The sequence below is a fragment of the Monodelphis domestica genome, chromosome 3 (assembly GCF_027887165.1).
Source record: "Monodelphis domestica isolate mMonDom1 chromosome 3, mMonDom1.pri, whole genome shotgun sequence".
In the NCBI taxonomy this organism is placed as follows: Eukaryota; Metazoa; Chordata; class Mammalia; order Didelphimorphia; family Didelphidae; genus Monodelphis; species Monodelphis domestica.
Window position 1 is genome coordinate 336,357,470 of NC_077229.1, and position 18,822 is coordinate 336,376,291.

Genomic DNA, 18,822 nt, shown 5'->3' on the forward strand with positions numbered 1-18,822 from the left:
TTTGAACAAGGGATTTTGGAAGACTTCTGCTTAGAATGAAGGTTAGATGATTTTCAGAATGGCATCGCAAAGTATAGTTAACAGGATTATATTTAGAAGAAGAAGCTCACAGGTTATCTAGTCTAACCCTCTCATTTTAAAGATGAAGAAATGAGACTCCGAGAAGTGAAGTGACTTACCCAATGTCACCCAGGACTTAAGAGGCAAGCTGGGATTTGAAACCTGGTTTTCTGATTCCAAATCCAGCCTCTTTCCCCTGTACCATTTCTGGTCACATGTAATAGAACTTGAGAGTTGAAAGGAACTTCAGCAGTCATCTGATATACACTGAGGTCCCTCCAATTCAAATTCTGATTTTGAAATTTCAACCAAATAAACAAAGTAGTTCATGAAGAAAAAAAATGAAAAGGGTTCCATATAATTTTGGATCAATCAGAAGTCCCAATTATGGGAACCACCTAGTGGTGGTTCTACAACCAATAAATCAACAAACATTTATTAAGTATCTAATTGCCAGCGATTATGCTAGAATATGGGAATATAAAGAAGAAAGCTTAACAGTGGCTGCCTTCATACAGAAGTTCTCATTATATGTACATACATATATATATAATATCAAAATAGAAGGTAGCCTCAAGGAGAAGGCTTTAGCAACTGGGATGACTGGCAAAGGTTCTATGTGGAAGGTGGCATGAGTCAAATCTTGAAGGAAAGCAAGGATCACAACAGGCAAAAGGAGAGAATGGATTTCAAGAAAAGGGTATATAGTCAGTGTAAAGGCATGGAGGGAAATAATGTGCAATATGGCTGGAAAGGCAGAATGGAATTATGAATTATTATGAAAAGCTTTAAATGTTAAAAAGGAGAGTTTATACTTTGGTAGCTGTATGGAGAACAGATAAGAGAAGAAAAAAACTTAAGCAAGAGTGGAAAAATACTGAGTCCCCTTATTTCTGCAAAAAGGATTACTTTTGCCTGAAAGGCAAAGCCTCACTGTTTCTACTTCCCTTTATGTAACTTCCTGGTCATTTATGGAACAATAACCTATCTGTGTGAAGCTGGGGTCCCTCTGAATGTCTGAAGATCATTGAAGTTAGCACATTCTGCTCTAATGGATATATGTGTTGTTTCCATGTGGAAATGAGTGGGAGCTGCATCTAGAGAAGCTAAATGCCAACAGAGCCTTGTTGCATATCTTTGCTATGTTGAACTAAGTAAATAAGTTCTTTTGTGAACTATTCAATGATCTACAAGTGTCTCAACTTGTCCACAAATCAAACTTGAACTAAAAGGGTGCTGATATCAGGCCCACCTCAACAGAGGGAAAAGGATGATAATATAGGCCAGAGCCTCTCCAGATAGGGTTTGAGCAGCATCACCAAGGTCCCTAGAAAATTTTTAATGTGCTACCAAGGCTATTAAAAATGCTGTCAACACACTAATGCACTAATGGTGAAGTTGTGAACTGATCTAATCACTCTGAAGAACAATTTGGAACTATGCCCAAAGGGCTATAAAACTGTGCATACTCTTTGATTTAGTTTAATACCACTACTAATATCTGTATCCCAAAGAGCACAAAAAAGGGGAAAGGACCTATTTGTACAAAAATATTTATAGAAGCCCCTTTTTTGTGGTGGTAAAGGATTAGAAATTAAATGGATGTCCATCAATTGGGGACTGGCTGAACAAATTGTGGTACATGATAGTGATAGAATACTATTGTGCTATAAGGAATGATAAGCAAGATGGTTTCAGAAAATGCTGGAAAAATCTGTATGAAATGATGCAGAATGAAATAAGCAGAACTGGGAGAACATTGTACACAGCAATAGTAATATTGTGGAGTGAGCCACTGTGAAAGACTTAGCTACTCTCAGCACTGAAATGATCTGGGACAATCCAGAAAAATTATAGGGAATGTTATCCACTTTCAGAGAAATAACTGTTGAGTAGGATGGATGAGGATCGAAGCATACTATCTTTCACATTAGTGTATCTTTGGTTTTATTTTGGGGTTTTGGTTATGTATGAGTATGCTCTTACAACAATGACCAATGTGGAAGTGTGTTTTGCATGACAATTACGAACAAAAAAACTCACTGCCAACAGCCTACTATCAGTCCTTTCTGACTTCCCCTCTTTCCTACTTTCCTATCACAGTCTCCAATACCACCCTTGTCCTAGGCTCCAAACCTAGGTGCTATCCTTGACTTCTTGCCCTCATTAACCACACATGTTCAACCTGTTGTTCCTACACCAGCAAATCTCTCAAATACATTCTCTTCTCTCCAATGACATAGCTGTCACCCTAGTGTAAGCATGCTTATTCATCACTTTATGTCTTGCCTACAAGGCCTGCTGACCAGTCTCTGCCTCCAGTTGTCAAGTTCACCCTCTAGCTGCCAAAGTGATCTTTCTGAAATACAGTTGTGAATTCCCTTTTTAGTCAACTTCCTGATACCTCCAATATCAATATCAAATCCTCTGGCTTTTAAAGCCCTTCATAACCTAGCTGCTCCCTATTCTCTAGTGTTCTTTGTCTTATCACTGCCCCCCCACCCCCACCAGTCTTCTTGCTATTCTTCTGTATAAATGGAGATTTTGAATCTTTGACTTCCCCAGAAGTCCTGAGTATTTCCCCAAATTCCCTATAATCTCTCCTGTATTTCCATGTTGGCAAGATCACATCATTATTATATAAGTGGCTGTAACTCCACCCTCTCTCTTTCTCTCTCTCTCTTTTAGACCTGCGACCAGGCTGAGTTTGAGGCAGTTCTTTTGTTTTAGTCATTATTGATAAAACTTTTAAAATAGTTATTATTAATTTTAATCTTTACACTTCTTAACAAGATACTTAATTTCCATTTTCACTGGCTTCTCTCATTCCTAGAATTCTCTTCCTCATGGCTTCCTTTTTTCAAGACTTAGTTCAAATTCTACTTTCTGCAGGCAAACTTTCATAGACTCCCTAGACCTGAAATCACCTCCCACTTACAATGTATATATCTCCTGTTTATAGTTATTTGTATGTTGTCTTCCACAGTACAAACAACATGAACTCCATGACAGTGTTTTTACTTTTCTGCCAGAGCTTAGAAAAGGCTTTTGACCAAAGCAGATTCATGAAGCAGACAAGAGCTTTGGAACTAGCAGATGATACAAAGTAAAGGAAAGGCAAAAGAAATGCTTTAGATCTCACCTATGATCTCTTTAACAAGCTGCTTAGTGGCAGCCATTCGAGCCTGAGGACCTTTTAGCTTTTCACATTCATGGTCTGACTGGTGCCGGTGTCTAAAGAGAGCAGAAGAGTAAACACTAGTTCACAAACTTGTAAGAATCTAAAAATACTCAAAATCTTTGAATGGTTCAATGATCACCTCAGGCAAAAATTCTTCTCACAGAAGGGACATAACACTGGCACAAGCTCTCTTCCACTGCAGTCCTTATATGAACAAGGGTAAGATGAATGGTCATCAGTCTTCAATCTTTCATTTTTTATGTTCACCTAGAAATATAGAGGGGAAAAAAGCCCTCATAATTCATAATGAATATAACATTAGATTTTTATTTAAATCTATTTTGAATAAGAAATGTTGATATTGCATTAACTGTAGCAAAAGCTTTTATAAATGTCCTCTTTTTGTCAGGACCACATTTCCATGTTTTGTTTCTGTCTTAGATTTTATTCTTAGAAGGCAGATGCCATCTTTTTTAGATACAGTAAGTTAAATTATTATGTACATGGTAGATGCTGAATAAATTTCTACTAAAATGAAATGACCAGGATTATTGAAAGGACACTACATGCATGTCTGTGTAACAAATGACCAACTAGCTTGGTACACTAAACTTTTTCAAGTTCTCTCAACAAGTTTGAAATATGTATACAATAACCAAACTCAAGGAAATAGTTAGATTTTAACTTTTTTTTTTTTGTGATATACTCACTCATTGGGAGATACTCTCAAAGGGATTTAGAGATTATGTCCAGGTGACATCTCAACAATCTCAAAAATATGGACACCAAATAGGAGGTTAGTTCTACTTGTATTATTCTCCTCCACCCAGAATAAATATTGTTCAAGAAAAGCATTTTTTAAAAAAATTACATAGAACATAAAAACATAAAGGTCTTCATAATACTCTACTACTATGTATATTGGGGTTAATACAACAGCCTATTTATTAGGCTATCCCTTCATAGAAATACTAGGGGTGATAGGATATGAGAAGCAATCTACCTATTCCCTCCTGTAAAAATAAAATAAAATGATAATGGCAAGCTACACAAAATAGATAGAAAAATTGTTTAGCTGTTCAAAAACTGTTTAACTCGCCAATCAGGTTCAAACTGTTCAGATACTTTTGATATAAGTATTCAAAAGTATCTTCAGTGATGAAGTGAAGCTCAAATGTGAACTTCCCTTCAGGGTCAGGCACAAGGATGCTAAAGAGACTTATTATAAACATAAAAATATTGATTAAAATATGTAAGGATAAATAAAGGATTTCTCATTCTAAGGGGCTCTAAATCCACCTAAATAAACTCCCAGGTTCCACAAGGAACTGCTTCTCCTGTGTTTCACAGGCCACACTAATCCTCCCTGATCTGACTAACCCAAATTTATACTATCTAAATTAAAACTACCACTATTATCCTTATAAATCTTAACTTCTCCTTCAAATTATAAAATAGCAAAGGCTAGCTGGTTGAGTCTCAACAAGAATCCAGTTAGGACTCTGAGTCTGTTAAGACCAGGTTTTTCTTTGGTTTTCTCAGATATAAACCAATCTATAAAAACCACAATAGATATTCGATAGTGTTTCCCAAGTTGGGAAAGGAAAACACTGATCTCCTTCACATCTTTCCCTCAGACAGAGAGGCAAAGATATTACCTCCTCTAGCCCTGAGAGAAAGTCTCTGAGTGAGTGTGTTTACCAGCTGCAAGAGACTAACTCCCAACTGCCAGAGACAGTAATTGACATAGAAAAAACGGTTATAATTGTCAGCAGTTGAAATTAAGATGCTCTCTCAGCTCTGCTTCAAACTCCAGTTCTTTTCTCAAGCCAGCACTCTACTTCTTATCGCTAAACTAATAAAACAATACTTATTTTCTAATATCATCCTTACACTCCTTAAATCTAGGCATTAGCCAAGTCTCTAAGATGAATTTAGGAAATCACTGGCTGAAAAAAATGGGTAAGGGAAAAATCCTTTTCCAACTCAATATTTTTCACTTGGGCTTTGGACTTCTTAATATCCTCCTATATTAGTTCTACCAATATATACTGTCTTCATCATTTAATACTTTGATTTATCATGGATATTAAATTGTTTGAGAGAAACTAGATCAACATAGAGTGATTCACAGACTATTTAGGAAACATATTAATTTTGTTCCAACTACAGTGACTACTCTAAATGTATTTAATGGAAATATTGTTTTATTTCTATTCTTTAAATGTTTTAAAATCCTAAATGAATATCATTTTCCTATGAAAACTTTATGACTACAACAAGTGTGCTAATTTTTATATTCCACAAGAGCTACCCTAAACTTTTAAGGATCAAAATCCGACCCATCCATCTTTCATTTGTGTAAATCAAGAAGATCTGTACCTTATCTATATAATGTTACACATTCAAAGAAAAAAAACTTTTTCATAAAGGCTTTTTTTGATTGTACCAGTCACTTAGTATTTATGAAAGTGTTTTGTCTTTTTAGCTTTCTTTTCATTTGAATACAACAAGCTGTTTCTCCTCTAGTGGCCCTGAAATAATCCTATTTCAGGTTCTAGAATCTGTAGAAGTAGCAGTCATCTGTCTGCATTGGTCCTTCTTTCCCGTCACAAAAAAGAATTTACTGGTCTTTTCTTCTCACTTAGACTTTAAGGTTCTTGCACATAAGAATTAAAACCTTGGACTTTTTGGTGTTGCCTAGAATATCTAGCATGGTGTTTTGTCCATAGCAAGTCTTTAATAAATATCTGCTGCATGACAGATATAAAGTAAAAAAATTCAATGAAATATCCCATAGGGCATTATAAACATATAGAACATCCAGATCAAAGTTTCTCATTGTTTATCTGTTTTCCTACTGTGCTATATAGAGGCTAAATCAATTTCTAAACATTTACTTATACTTCTTCACTCCAAATGAATATAGCCTGAAAATGGGCTGAAAGTACATTCATCTCTCACCTTGGGCAAGTCACTTAACCCCAATTGCCAAGTGTAAAGATGGGATTAACTCTCCCCTGCCCATTTTTAGATTTAATCACCAGAAGCCTATACACCCCACTTATCCTTAAATATGGGGAGATCTGTGACCCATGTGTGCTATAGCGAGTGATGAATCAGAGAAAATTTATAGAGTATAATTGATTTACATAAAGTGGAAGGAAGGCACAGGAAGTGACAAAAGGAAGGGTCTTTAAAAGGGGCAAGAACTTTCTGTGAGCAGGTTTTTCACCTTGAACTTTACCTTGAAGGAGCTCAGGACCTGGGAATGCTCTTCAATCTTCCTTTAGGACTACCATGTAGGTGAATGAAAAAAGGCTGATTCCCTTTCCCTGGCTTTTATGGAGGCACTATCCTCCAGAGAGGCCCCTCATGGCTAAAACTCTTGTTTAATTTACCTCTGGGCACCCTTTCCTGGGGTCTCTGAAGCCCTGCCTGGTTCAGAGTAATTACCCACTCTCTCTCTGATTTCCTTACTTTCACTCTTTCTCCTTTTGTAAATAAACTACCAAAAAAAGTCATTCTGACTTGAGTAATAATTTCTGGCAACCACACTTATATATATTTAATCAAACCATATTAATTTTATCCTTACACTAACCTTTACCACTCTTCTGCCTTGGACCTAATAATTAGTATTGATTCCAAGACAAAAGGTAAGCATTAAAAAAAACCATTTGCTTTATTGTGGACTTTTTCAAAGGTTAATACAGAGCCCAAATCTTTATACAGACACACAGCATGGCAACAGTGTAAAAAATCCTGGAGGAAGTCTGGTGATCTGGATTTTTATCATCTCTGCCACTGTGATCTTGTTTAAGTCAAATCCCCTCTCTAAGCCTTAGTTTCCTCATCTGAAAATGATGAATTTTACTAAATATCGAAGATTCTTTACAACTTTGAGATTCTATAATTTCAAGGTTGGACTCTGTAATTTGTATATACATAAAACCATGACCATTAAAAAAAACTGCATATGCCAACATATAAAAGATTAACTTTTAAATTTTATTTCAGAATAAAAAAAAAAGAGAGAAAACTAGTTCTTCACAGATTTATCTGGCCAAATTTTATCTAGTGTTAGAGATAAAAAAAGGAACTTATAATTTCTAATTCCTATTACTCAGGCTCTTTGTAAAAGAAAAAGACTGATAATCAAACTTTAAAAAGAAATACAAAAGAACGTTTTAAAATATATTATAGGAAAAGAGTTAACATGCTTTTCAGTACCTCAGAACAGCCATGAGATTCCCTGCTTCTGTGCTCAAGGCTTAAACCAAAAATAGAAAAAAACAAAATCAGAATTTTAACCATTTAAATACAATATTACTTTTAGACATTTTGCATTTATTTGCTCTTTCATCATATATAGTAGTAATGTCAAACTAAAAATGAAACAGAAGCATATTGACTTAGAAAACCACAAATTAACATTCTCTATGCTGGCTTTGTATTTTTATTTATTTGTTAAAATATTTCTGAGTTATAGTTTAATGTGGTTTGGGGCCTCATTGGGAGTTTTGTAGGGTGAAATTTGATACCTCTGATATATTCTTGAGGCTATGATGATTGTGTAATTTATTTTGTATAATTTTATAATAATTTCTACATAAATATGTTCTTTATTAAGTAGTTAAATGTCCATTAATTAGAGGTTCAATTCTCCCATATTGTCTATAATTTAAAAAAAACAACTGAAAATGAAACAATGCTAACTTAATAATAGGATAGGGACTGGATATATGATTTCGCTAATAAAAGGAATATCCTCAGACCAATGCAGGCCAGTATTTTTCTGCAACTTCTGGTGTTTGAATTATCAGGAGCACTAAGACATTAAATGGCTTGTCCAGAGTCCCAAAGCCAATGTCAGAGATCCTCTTGGTTTCAGTTAGCATAGTATAGCACCTTTCATTTGGATGCCTTAAGGTGTTCTACATTGGGGGGTATCTGAATTTTGTAAATATCCTTCTATGTTGGTTCTACTAGCATAAATTCTGCTCTTTCATTTTAATAAAAAAATCTAGAATACAGTCACAAATAAAAAATTGTATGGATAAGGGAGAACATTCATATCATTAATCAATTAAGAATGGTTTCCAAACATTAAAAAACTTCTAACTTTTGTCTTTCCCAAAGGCCACTAATAAAAAAATGTCAAACTCACTAGTTACTAAAGTTTTTACAAAGACCTGCTATTTCTATATTGATGCTACTCTCAGACAAGAGAAATTTCATTAGGAAATAGTTTGTCCACCAAATTGTTTTTTGCCTTATAATAATCCTTTCTGAACTTCCTGAAAATCTGTTCTTTCAAGGTTTTATTCATTATGTAAAATGCTACATAATGTGAGAGCTTAACTGGAAAATATTTTTTCAATATATTCAGTCAATCCTAAAGTTTTGCCCATCTCTGGCTATCAGTCTTGTACTATGTAAGGGCCATTAATTATCACTGACTCTTTCTCTCTGTGTGACTGCAATTCATACATTTAACTGGTGCTTGAACCACATATAAGTTAATAGGCCATGTGTGGAGGACAAGAGATTCCAAAATGTGGTACAAATCTTTGGATGAGTTTTATTCCAGTGAATACATGATGGATATTAAATACCATCCATAGAATATAAACAGTATATAAAATAAAAATGGTTTCTACTTTCTCAATAAGAAATAGCCTGGTTGAGAACTTGACACTAATCCTCCATTTTATATCAAATACTACTAATATGCCTTACCAGAATATTCCTGAACAGCCATCACATACAAATGGAAGAAAATCTAAAAATGGAAGAAAAGATGATTTTTCAAATTTATTTTTCAAAGAAAATTATTAAAAGCTAATATTTAATATTTAGGGGCTATGACTGGGAAAGTAGATTCTAAAAGATCACCCTAGTGCAAATACTAATAATAAGGAAATGGGTCTTGATCAATGGCACATGTTAAAACCAGTGGAGTTATACATCATGTATGGGAGGAGGTATGGAGGGAGGGGAGGGAAGGAACATGAGTCTTGTAACCATGGAAAATTATTCTAAATCATCTAATTAAATTAAAAAAAAAAAAAACCCTAATATTTCTAAGAACAGCAGTGGATAGAGCACCAGGCCTAGAGTTGGAAGGATCTGGGTTCAATAAGTCAATACACCTCTAGGTGCCTCACTTATAAAATGGAAACAGTAATTATGGGTCTTTAACCTTCAGAGATACTAACCATAACCCTGATGCCCCTATCAAGGGGTATGGCCTTTAGATTCAAACAAACTTTAACTTTTTCAAGACTGGCAAGTAGGAGATAAAGTGAAGAGAATGGAGCCTGTAAAACTCAGGCCAATATTCTTAACTTTTATAGAAAATCTCTTCAAGCATATTTTATAAATTGGAACAAAACAAAGAAACAAGAGGCCAAAATCTTGGAGTGTTCCTCAGAAGCCTCTTACTTGGAGGTCTCTTACTCATCTCTCCCTCCTAGCTTCCTTTCACTTTCCTCAGTGAAAGTCCTATCTTCTGCAAGAAGCCTTTCCTAGTCCTCCATAACCTTAGGGTCTTTTCTCTGAAATGATCTCCAAATTATTCTATGTGTAGTTTTTGGACATAATTGTTTGCATGTCAACTCCCACATGAGACTGTGAGTTTTTTGTATACAGGTATGTTGACTTTATTTTTCATTTCCCTGTATCTCCATCACCTAACACAGTGCCAGAACACAATAGGTGCTTAAGAAATGTTTGTTGATTGGTTGCATGAATATCTTGGAGAAAAGAATAGGTATCAAATAGCTCACAAAAATAGCAATAGAATCAGGGAACTGGCTCCTAATTGTTGGTAATCACTTCCAAATGAGTTATTGATAAAAACACCATCAACTTGCTATAGCAAAGATCAAAATTAACAACAAATCATAGAAATTAAAATAAAACTATATGCATGCAATTTAAATTAAGAAAAAATCTGAAGGCCTTTAGATGACTACCACAATGAAATTGATAGTACCATAGAGACAGATGGAGTAAACCTTAAATGAGAAGCTGCTAAATGATGGCAGCAAGTACAAAAAAACCAAGCCTTTCCCCAATTGATAACTGGGCAAGGGACATGAATAGGCAGTTTTCAGATAAAGAAATCAAAATTATCAATAAGCACATGAAAAAGTGTTCTAAATCTCTTACAATCAGAGAAATGCAAATCAAAACAACTCTGAGGTATCACCTCACACCTAGCAGATTAGCCAATATGATAGCAAAGGAAAGTAATAAATGTTGGAGAGGATGTGGCAAAATTGGGACACTAATGCATTGCTGGTGGAGTTATGAATTGATCCAATCATTCTGGAAGGCAATTTGGAATTATGCCCAAAGGGCTTTAAATGACTCCCTGTCCTTTGACTCAGTCATACCACTGCTGGGTTTGTATCCCAAAAAGATAATAGAGAAACATATGTGTACAAAAATATTTATAGCCGCACTCTTTGTGGTGGCCAAAAATTGGAAAATGAGGGGATGCCCTTCAATTGGGGAATGGCTGAACAAATTGTGGTATATGGTGGTGACGGAATACTATTGTGCCCAAAGGAATAATGAACTGGAGGAATTCCATGTGAACTAGAACAACCTCCAGAAAGTGATGTAGAGCAAAAGGAGCAGAACCAGAACAACATTGTACACAGAGACTGATACATTATGGCACAATCAAATGTAATAGACTTCTCTACTAGCAGCAATGCAATGATACAGAACAATCAGAGGAACTTATGAGAAAGAATGTTATCCACATCCAGAGAAAGAACTGTGGGAGTAGAAATACAGAAGAAAAATAACTGCTTGATCCTATGGGTCAATGGGGATATGACTGTGGAAGTAGATTCTAAGTGATCACCCTAATGCAAATATTAATTATAGAAATAAGTCTTGATCAGTGATACATGTAAAACCCAGTGGAATTGCTCATTGGCTACTATGGGAGGGGGAGGGAGAAGGGGATGGAAATAATATGAATCATGGAATCATGGAAAAATATTCTAAATCAATTAAATAAAATTTAAAAAAGAAATTAAATAAAAAATAAAAGAAAAAGTATTGAGTAACTAGGAAAACAAAATAGGGAAAAAAATAAATGATGGCAGCAAGGAAAGAGTATGGAAATGGCAAGAGGACCAAGAAGCATGTCTGTTTTTGGTTCAGTACCATAGGAAGAAAAAAAAGGGTTATTTAGCACTGAAAAGGATGGGCCAGGAAAGCAGTGTCCTCAAAAGGGAGTCAATTTTCAGAAAGTACAAGTAGATGGAAAGAATGTGAAGAGGTTAGGATGAAAGGAATATTATAATTAACAGATGTTCCAGAAGGCACAATGTAAAGTGAGGGAAGAATACTAAAGGTAGAGGTAGGGATGAAACAGTAGAGATTGGTAGAGAGGGGAAGGGTAGGATTTGCCTTAGCCAATGGTGACTCTGAATCACAGAATGACTGGAAGAGGAAGAAGTAAAAATTTGCAAGTCACAGGATGTGGGCAGGTGCCCATTGACTGGAGCTCCCATACTCATGAAATCCATGGTGTTTGAGACTAGTATTCATCCATTCTCTCCTTAAGAAAAGTGAAGAAGGAATTGCAGGGACTCTGGAAGCTGAAATGAGGGCAAGAGATGCTCCTAGCTTGCCTTGTGAGGATAGGATCAGCAAATTAATCATTCAAACATAGTTCCTGATCTAGCTTGGTATAGAAGCCTTACCTTCTCAGCAAGTACAGTGATGGAGAGTCTAGGAAGAAACAGATAAAGGACAAGAACTTCAGAATAAACAAAGACCTGAGTTAGACCTGGGAATGGAAAGCTGTGATGATGCTGTGTTGGCTAAAGTTAGTTGGTACAATTACTGGATAATGTTATAGATTCCTGGGGAAGAAGACCTTCAGACTCTGTCCCTAAGCAGGGCAGAGGCTGGTATACCCAACCTTACAAGTAAAACAATGGAAATTATGATTCCACTTCAGTTCCCACTAAAGAGAACAGCTACTAGAAGCAGCCATGCTCTGTTGCCAATCTCAGATAATGATATGTAATTGGATAGACAGTTTATAGAATTAGTTCTTGGACATAGATGCTGGACAGATATAGCAAATAATTAAGGAACTGAGCCCAGAATTGAAGAGTGAGCTAAATTTCATTTGAAAACAAACAAAAATAACATTTCAATGATATCAAACTTTCCCTAAACAAAAACTTTTTTTAACACCAAAATTCCTTCTATAATGCTATTATGACTATGAATCTTTTAAGATGTTATAAGTAAAAATTAATCTTGGAGGCTTATTAGTAGATTTGTAAGCATTTATTAGTAAAGAGAGAGAAATGAGGTTTCCAATCTTTATAACATAAGGTAAAAATCCAGTCCTTCAGTGTAGCTGGTGGTTCCTCTGTGCCTGTACTGACAGAATAGTTAGCGTGAGATCAGCCAGAAAGATAGGAGCAAAGAGAACAACTCAGCTTCCTGCACTGGCTTTTCAAACCAAAGCTCCACTCTCCAGATCCTTCCATGGGTCAATGGCTTGCTGGCTGGGTTCTATGGGACCTTCATGCCATCGGGTCACACATGTGATTCTGTGACTCTGCTATCCATTCCCCGGAGTGCATATTTCTGGGACTGGACTGGGATGGAGGTCTCCCTGATATATTTTCTTCATATAGCAGCATAAAAGAAGTCCAAAAGACAGAGGCAATATGGTACTGTGTAAAGAGCACTGGCTCTGGGATCAGAGGACCAACGTCCAGGCTCACCCTCCCTTAAATTAAAAGTTATCCAAGAGCATAAAAGACTGCCTCTTCTAAAATGAGGAAGTTGTTCTAAGTGACCTGAGAAGGTACTTTCCAGATCCATTATCCTTTGATATATGCACCAATGATAAAGCAAGAGTAAAAGATGGCAGATGCTCAGGTGACATACTGCAATAGTGTCCATGACAAGAAACAGAAGAAGATCTCTAACATATTGAATGGGTTACCAACAGAACTTTATGGGAGTTTAAGAACAAGAACTGCACAGGATAAAATGCAGATAGGTTTTGAACTACAATGGTAGAGGGAGTAGTTACATTAAAGAAGTCACTGATTCAGTTAAGCATTGAATTTTTATTTATCTATTTATTTATTTGTTCGTTTGTTTGTTTTTAAGCCCTTACCTTCCACAGTCTTGGAGTCAGTACTGTGTATTGGCTCCAAGGCATAAGGGTGGTAAGGGCTAGGTAATGGGGGTCAAGTGACTTGCCCAGGGTCACACAGTTAGGAAGTGTCTGAGGTCACATTTGAACCCAGGACCTCCCATCTCCAGGCCTGGCTCTCAATCCACTGAGCCACCCAGCTGCCCCTAAGTATTGAATTATTATCAAAAGGATAATTACTGATTACCTAGAAATGGAAGTGGTGATCATAAAGAACTTCATGACAGGTCACAAAGAACCAAAACAACAACATAAACAACTACAACAATGTAAAATGTAAAAAACAATAAAAATACCTGAATGTTATATAAATATAATCACTTGGGTGCAGAGAAGTATACTTCCCTCCTTTTGTCAGAGAGGGGGAGAAGGAGATAGTGGGAGATAAAGTAAGAGGGGGAGGGAGAGAAGGAGAAAGAGTGTGTCTAAAAAGCTAAACCTAACACTTTATTTATCTGAAATACAGATAAGACTTAGAAGGGGGAGGAGGGGAACCTCTGAGCAAACAAAACTATTCACCATTAATTAAGTCAAAATATTATTCAAAAACTCAATTTCAAAGCCTATAGACCAGAAGCAACAGATTAGAATCCCACACCAAGTAGGCATTTTTTTCCACATTCAAAGGTCTTCTCTTAGAGCCTCAACCTCAATTCACAAGATTTCTGATTCTGAAGTACACAGTCTGTCAAAAGCAATAGATTAGAAGGGGAGAGGAAGGTAGACACAATAAAAGGAGTAAGAAGTTGTAGCTGTGAGTAAGGCAGAAAACTGAAAAACTAGAAAAAAGCACAAATCAGTTTACATATCACAGGAGATTTTGCCATTAAGTGCAGTATACTCTATTAACTATACTGTATGACATGCAGCACAATATTACAGCAAAACACAATTAAAAAAATTAATGTTCATAATGAATCATCAAAAACACTTATCCTAGAATGTCAATTTATCTGAAAACAAAAAATATATAATAAATTTTAATAAATTATGTTCAAAATGCTTTAAAAAAAAAAGTTGTGTTTCTTAAAAGGGGTAAACTCCTCACTCACCTAGAAACCTTGCCATCCAGAATGACTTGCTCTCAGGGAGTACAAATAAGGTTTTACTATAAACCAGCTGTTTCTCAATTATGGGCAACATTTCCTAAGCCAATGAGTTGTATATGCACATTCATGCACACACATGCACCCCTAACTCTATAATATAGTAGAAAGAAAGCTGACTTGGGGGAAAAACTTCACTAAAATCCTACCTCTTTGCTACCTGTACGACCTCAAGCAGGTCTCACAATCTCTTTGTGCCTCAGTTTCCTTACCTTTCAAATGGAGAGAATATTTGTGGTACCTACCTCACAAGGTTTTTATGTGAATTAATTATAACAAGCCTTTTTACAAACCTTTGCTATGCAATTAGCAGTTACTATTTATCATTTTCTTGATATTCAGAACTACTTCATGAACTGATATGCAGTAAATTTTTTTCATTCCATACAAGGTAGGTGTCTATTCCAAGATTATGCAATAGACAATTAATGGCATTGTTCTCTGTCTACAATATATAATTCCATCAAATACCTTTCTTCTGCCTCATACTTAATTAAGAGTACATGGACAAATAACTCCAGATATAGTCACAAAAGGAATATACTGCTGTACTTCTTTTGAGAGAGGTAGAATAAGCTACATCTGAAAGGACCTCATCATACAGTGTATCTAATTGAATCAGAAAGTAGAATACTAACTGGTTACCACTTAGTCAAAAAATAAATTAAAAAGAGATCAATATTCATATATTCCCAATCCAATTAGTCTATTTCAAGGAACTGTTCTATAAAGAATACAACAAAATCAAAACCCAATTAGCTGAAAAAGTTCTTTTATATAAAGTGGGGATGGGAGCAGAAGTAGATCGGATTTAAATGCTATTGTTGCCTGCAGTTATTGGCTAATAGTTATTGTTATATCAAACAGCGAGAAAGCAGTAAATTCCAAAGATATGGATTTACAGTGCCAGCTCTCCCACTTACTAGCTGTGATGCTTTAGATACTTCTCCAGCTTCAGAATCCCCACCTGGAAAATGAGGGGGGTAGGCCGGTTGTTTTCTAAGGTCCCTTCCAGTTTTAACATCCTGTGATTCTCTGTAGAATCTCCTAGGAAAGATACGAAAAGGGATACTCACAAACAGTTTTAATTTTAGATTAACCTATAGAATAAGAGTATATATAGAAGTGATACAGGTGAGGGAAAAAGATCTAGCTCCAAAAGCTTATCAAGTGCACACTTAATAAGTGTGATTTCCTTGTAGATCAAAGAACAAATACTTGAAGCTGAATAGTGCTTGAGGCTGGTAAAAAAGCATGTAGCAATTGGCAACTTTGATACTCTCATCATTTGAGATAAATATGATTTTTAATTTCTAGGAAAAAACTTTTCATCAAATCACTTCACTTAGCCTCTTCATTTTAATGCAATGTGAAGAATTCACAGCATGAGTCAGATGCGAATTTTCCCCTAACAAGGAAATCTAGCTCTCAGCAAGCATTGTCACAATGACAAAATTTTAATATACAATCGATTTAGATCACTATCTTTTCTTAGGCCCAAAGTTACTAGAGCTATTATAATTTTAAAGGTATAAAGCTATGTAACCCTGAGCAAGTCACTACCTCCCAGGGTTCTTGTGAGGATAAACTGGAATAATAAAGTACTTTTTAAAACCTTAAAGAACTAACTACTGAAAAATTAGTTATAAATACAAGTGATAAAACACCATGAAAATGTATGTTATTCAAATTGCTTATCACATCCTCTAGATCCCTACATAGTCTCATAAAGCTACCCGGATGATTCCCAATTACTAAAGCCTTCTAAATGCCCAGCAGGTCCCAAACACAGACACAAAAAAAGTGACTTAGAAGACGCTGGAGATCATCTAGCCCAGGGATTCTTAACTAGGGGATGTGAATTTTCAAAAAAAAAATGCATATTTTGACAGAATTACTTCCGTATAAATGATTTTCTTTGTAACCATATGTATCTTATGCATTTTGTTCTATGAGCTTAAATTATGATTTCAAGTCCATAGGCTGTTAAAGGGGTCCATAACCCAAAAAGGGAAAAGCAAAGCCCCACCTTTAATTTTAGGGATGTCGAAACTGAAGCCCAGAGAGAGAAAGGAAGTGATTTAACCAAGGTCACACATCTAGTCAATCACAACAGGAGGGGTAACCCAAATCCAGGGACTTTCAGGCCCCTGGTCTCTCCACTACACCACAGAGCCCTTGTTTGCATGTCTGAAGCAAGATTACATGACCCCGAAGTCCCTTATACAGAGAAACGCCTATTGGTAAAGAAAACAATTTGATCTGAAATGGCTGCAAGAGGCCTGCACGACTCTTCGAAGAACAAAACCCTGTAGTATTAGCATCTAAGAATGACCTCCACAGGTGTCTGGAGGTTCACAAGCCCAGCAGGCAAGTCCACTCCCCTCCCCACCTGCCAAGGCCCACCCCCGATGCGATGAAGCCCCGCCCTCCACGAGGCCCCACCCCATCCGGGCAGCTCGACCTTTTCAGTTCTCAGACCCTTTTCCTTCCCTTTCAACTACTCCCGTTTCCCAAGGGGCGGCGCCCACTGCTTCCTAAAACCTTCCCAGATCACCTTTCTGCCGGCAGTGCTCCACCTGGCAGTGCTGTCCAATGTCCAACTCGGCCATCGTTGCCCCACCGCGGCCAGACCAACAGCCCAAACTGAAAGGAAGGGAGGAGAGCGGGCCGGAAATGCTGAGGCGCGCGGTGCTTCCTGGGATTGTGGTTTCGCACGGAGGCTACAATCGGAGCGGAAAGGACTAGCGAGATTATGGGGGTGAGGAGGGGACTAGTATGAAAGTAGATGGCCCAGGCAGGTGCCAGGTGATACTGATTTTGGAGACTCGCATGCGCACAATGCCTTGGCGTGGCCCGAAGACGCCCCCTTCACCAGTGCTCTCGAATTGTGGGAGCTCTGGTTTGCACAGGCATTTAATCAGACTTTATCAGATATTACACTTTGTACCTTCTAGAAACCTTCGGATTCTGCCCTCCCTCTTTACAGCAAATGGGTGTGGGAAACATCACCACCTGCGATAAGGAGGAAAAAGCACTAGCTTTGGAGGCAATTCCAATGCCGCCTCATCCTTAAATTGTAAATTTGTGATTATCCATTTCAGCAATTTCTTGTACTACTGCTGTGCATGCATAGATTTGCAGCCCTATTTAGGAAACAGTTTACAGAGCTGGAAGTAGTGTTAGCTAATAACTAGGACAGACCTTACCCTGAAGAAGCATACCGTTTAATGTCTGAAAACAGTACACAAAAGGAAATTGAAAAAGGGAGAGAGACAAGCACAGAAGATACTGATAACCTGAAAAAGCACAGTCCTACCAAAGTAGTTTTAATAAGGGTCTTTAATCCAGATAGATTAATTTGGGAAGATATACAGAACTCCAATGAATTACCGAATCCTATGTGCTTCTGTAGGTTTCTAGAGAGAGAAGGGCATATACCCTGCCATCTGCTAGGGAACAAAGCACTAGCCACAGTCTTAAAATGGCCTGGGAAGCCCCGATGCGATAGCCAGAGGCTAGGGTACCTGAACAGCCTAGAAGATTTAAGGATACTAAAGATTTTATTATATCTACTAAACTTATCTAGAATCATTCAAGCTCATTTGAGGTTTTATTCAGTCTGGAACTGGGGTCAGTTAGGGGTTTCCTGAAGACTGGTTATTATGGACGAGTCAATTTAGAGTTTCATAAAACCTCAAAATAGTGCACTCAGGTTGCCGAGCTCCTATCCTTCCTTTAGGATTCCGAGTTTAGCCTCCACCCTCCCAATCAGAAGCACTTGGAGAATGGGGAGTCATGAACAGTTCAAAGGTTGATGGGATCTTAAAGGATGATGAGATAATGAGGGCAAAGAAACAAGCAATTTGAAGAGATAGACCCTTCAAAAGCAGACTGGAATGCCAGGAAGGAGGCACCAGACCTCTTGATTATCACATGACTGCTGTCTATATCTCAATTCTACAGCTGTATAACTGACTTTTTTAATGCTAATTTGAGGCCTTTGCATTTATCCCAATTACTCTTCATCTTATATGTTCAGATACCTAATTTATAATTTAAGCTATTCATATCATAAAATGTTTTATTAATTTGCCTTTTTTATAATGTCATGGATAAGTAGGAAATATGGAAATGTTTCTCAATTTGTGCCTTTCACTGTATTTTAGTCTCCAGTTCAATTAGACCAAAGGTCAATTAGACCAAAGAAACCCTGGGTGGCACATTAGAACACTGGGTCTGGGGTCAGAAAGACCAGA

General features: G+C 36.8%; 1 protein-coding gene across 1 annotated transcript in view; it reads right to left on the reverse strand.

Moving 5' to 3' along the window:
- The window catches only part of ZFAND1 (zinc finger AN1-type containing 1), a 29,014-nt gene extending 11,767 nt beyond the window's left edge, over nt 1–17,247 (reverse strand). Inside the window, exons 1-5 of the mRNA XM_007486900.3 lie at nt 17,121–17,247; nt 8,984–9,026; nt 7,475–7,514; nt 3,381–3,508; nt 3,203–3,294 (exon numbers count right to left, since the gene is read on the reverse strand). Of these exons, the coding sequence (XP_007486962.1) occupies nt 3,203–3,294; nt 3,381–3,508; nt 7,475–7,514; nt 8,984–9,026; nt 17,121–17,175 (358 nt within the window). The 5' untranslated portion in view covers nt 17,176–17,247. The remainder of the gene's footprint in view (nt 1–3,202; nt 3,295–3,380; nt 3,509–7,474; nt 7,515–8,983; nt 9,027–17,120) is intronic.
- Nucleotides 17,248–18,822: the final 1,575 nt, after the last annotated feature.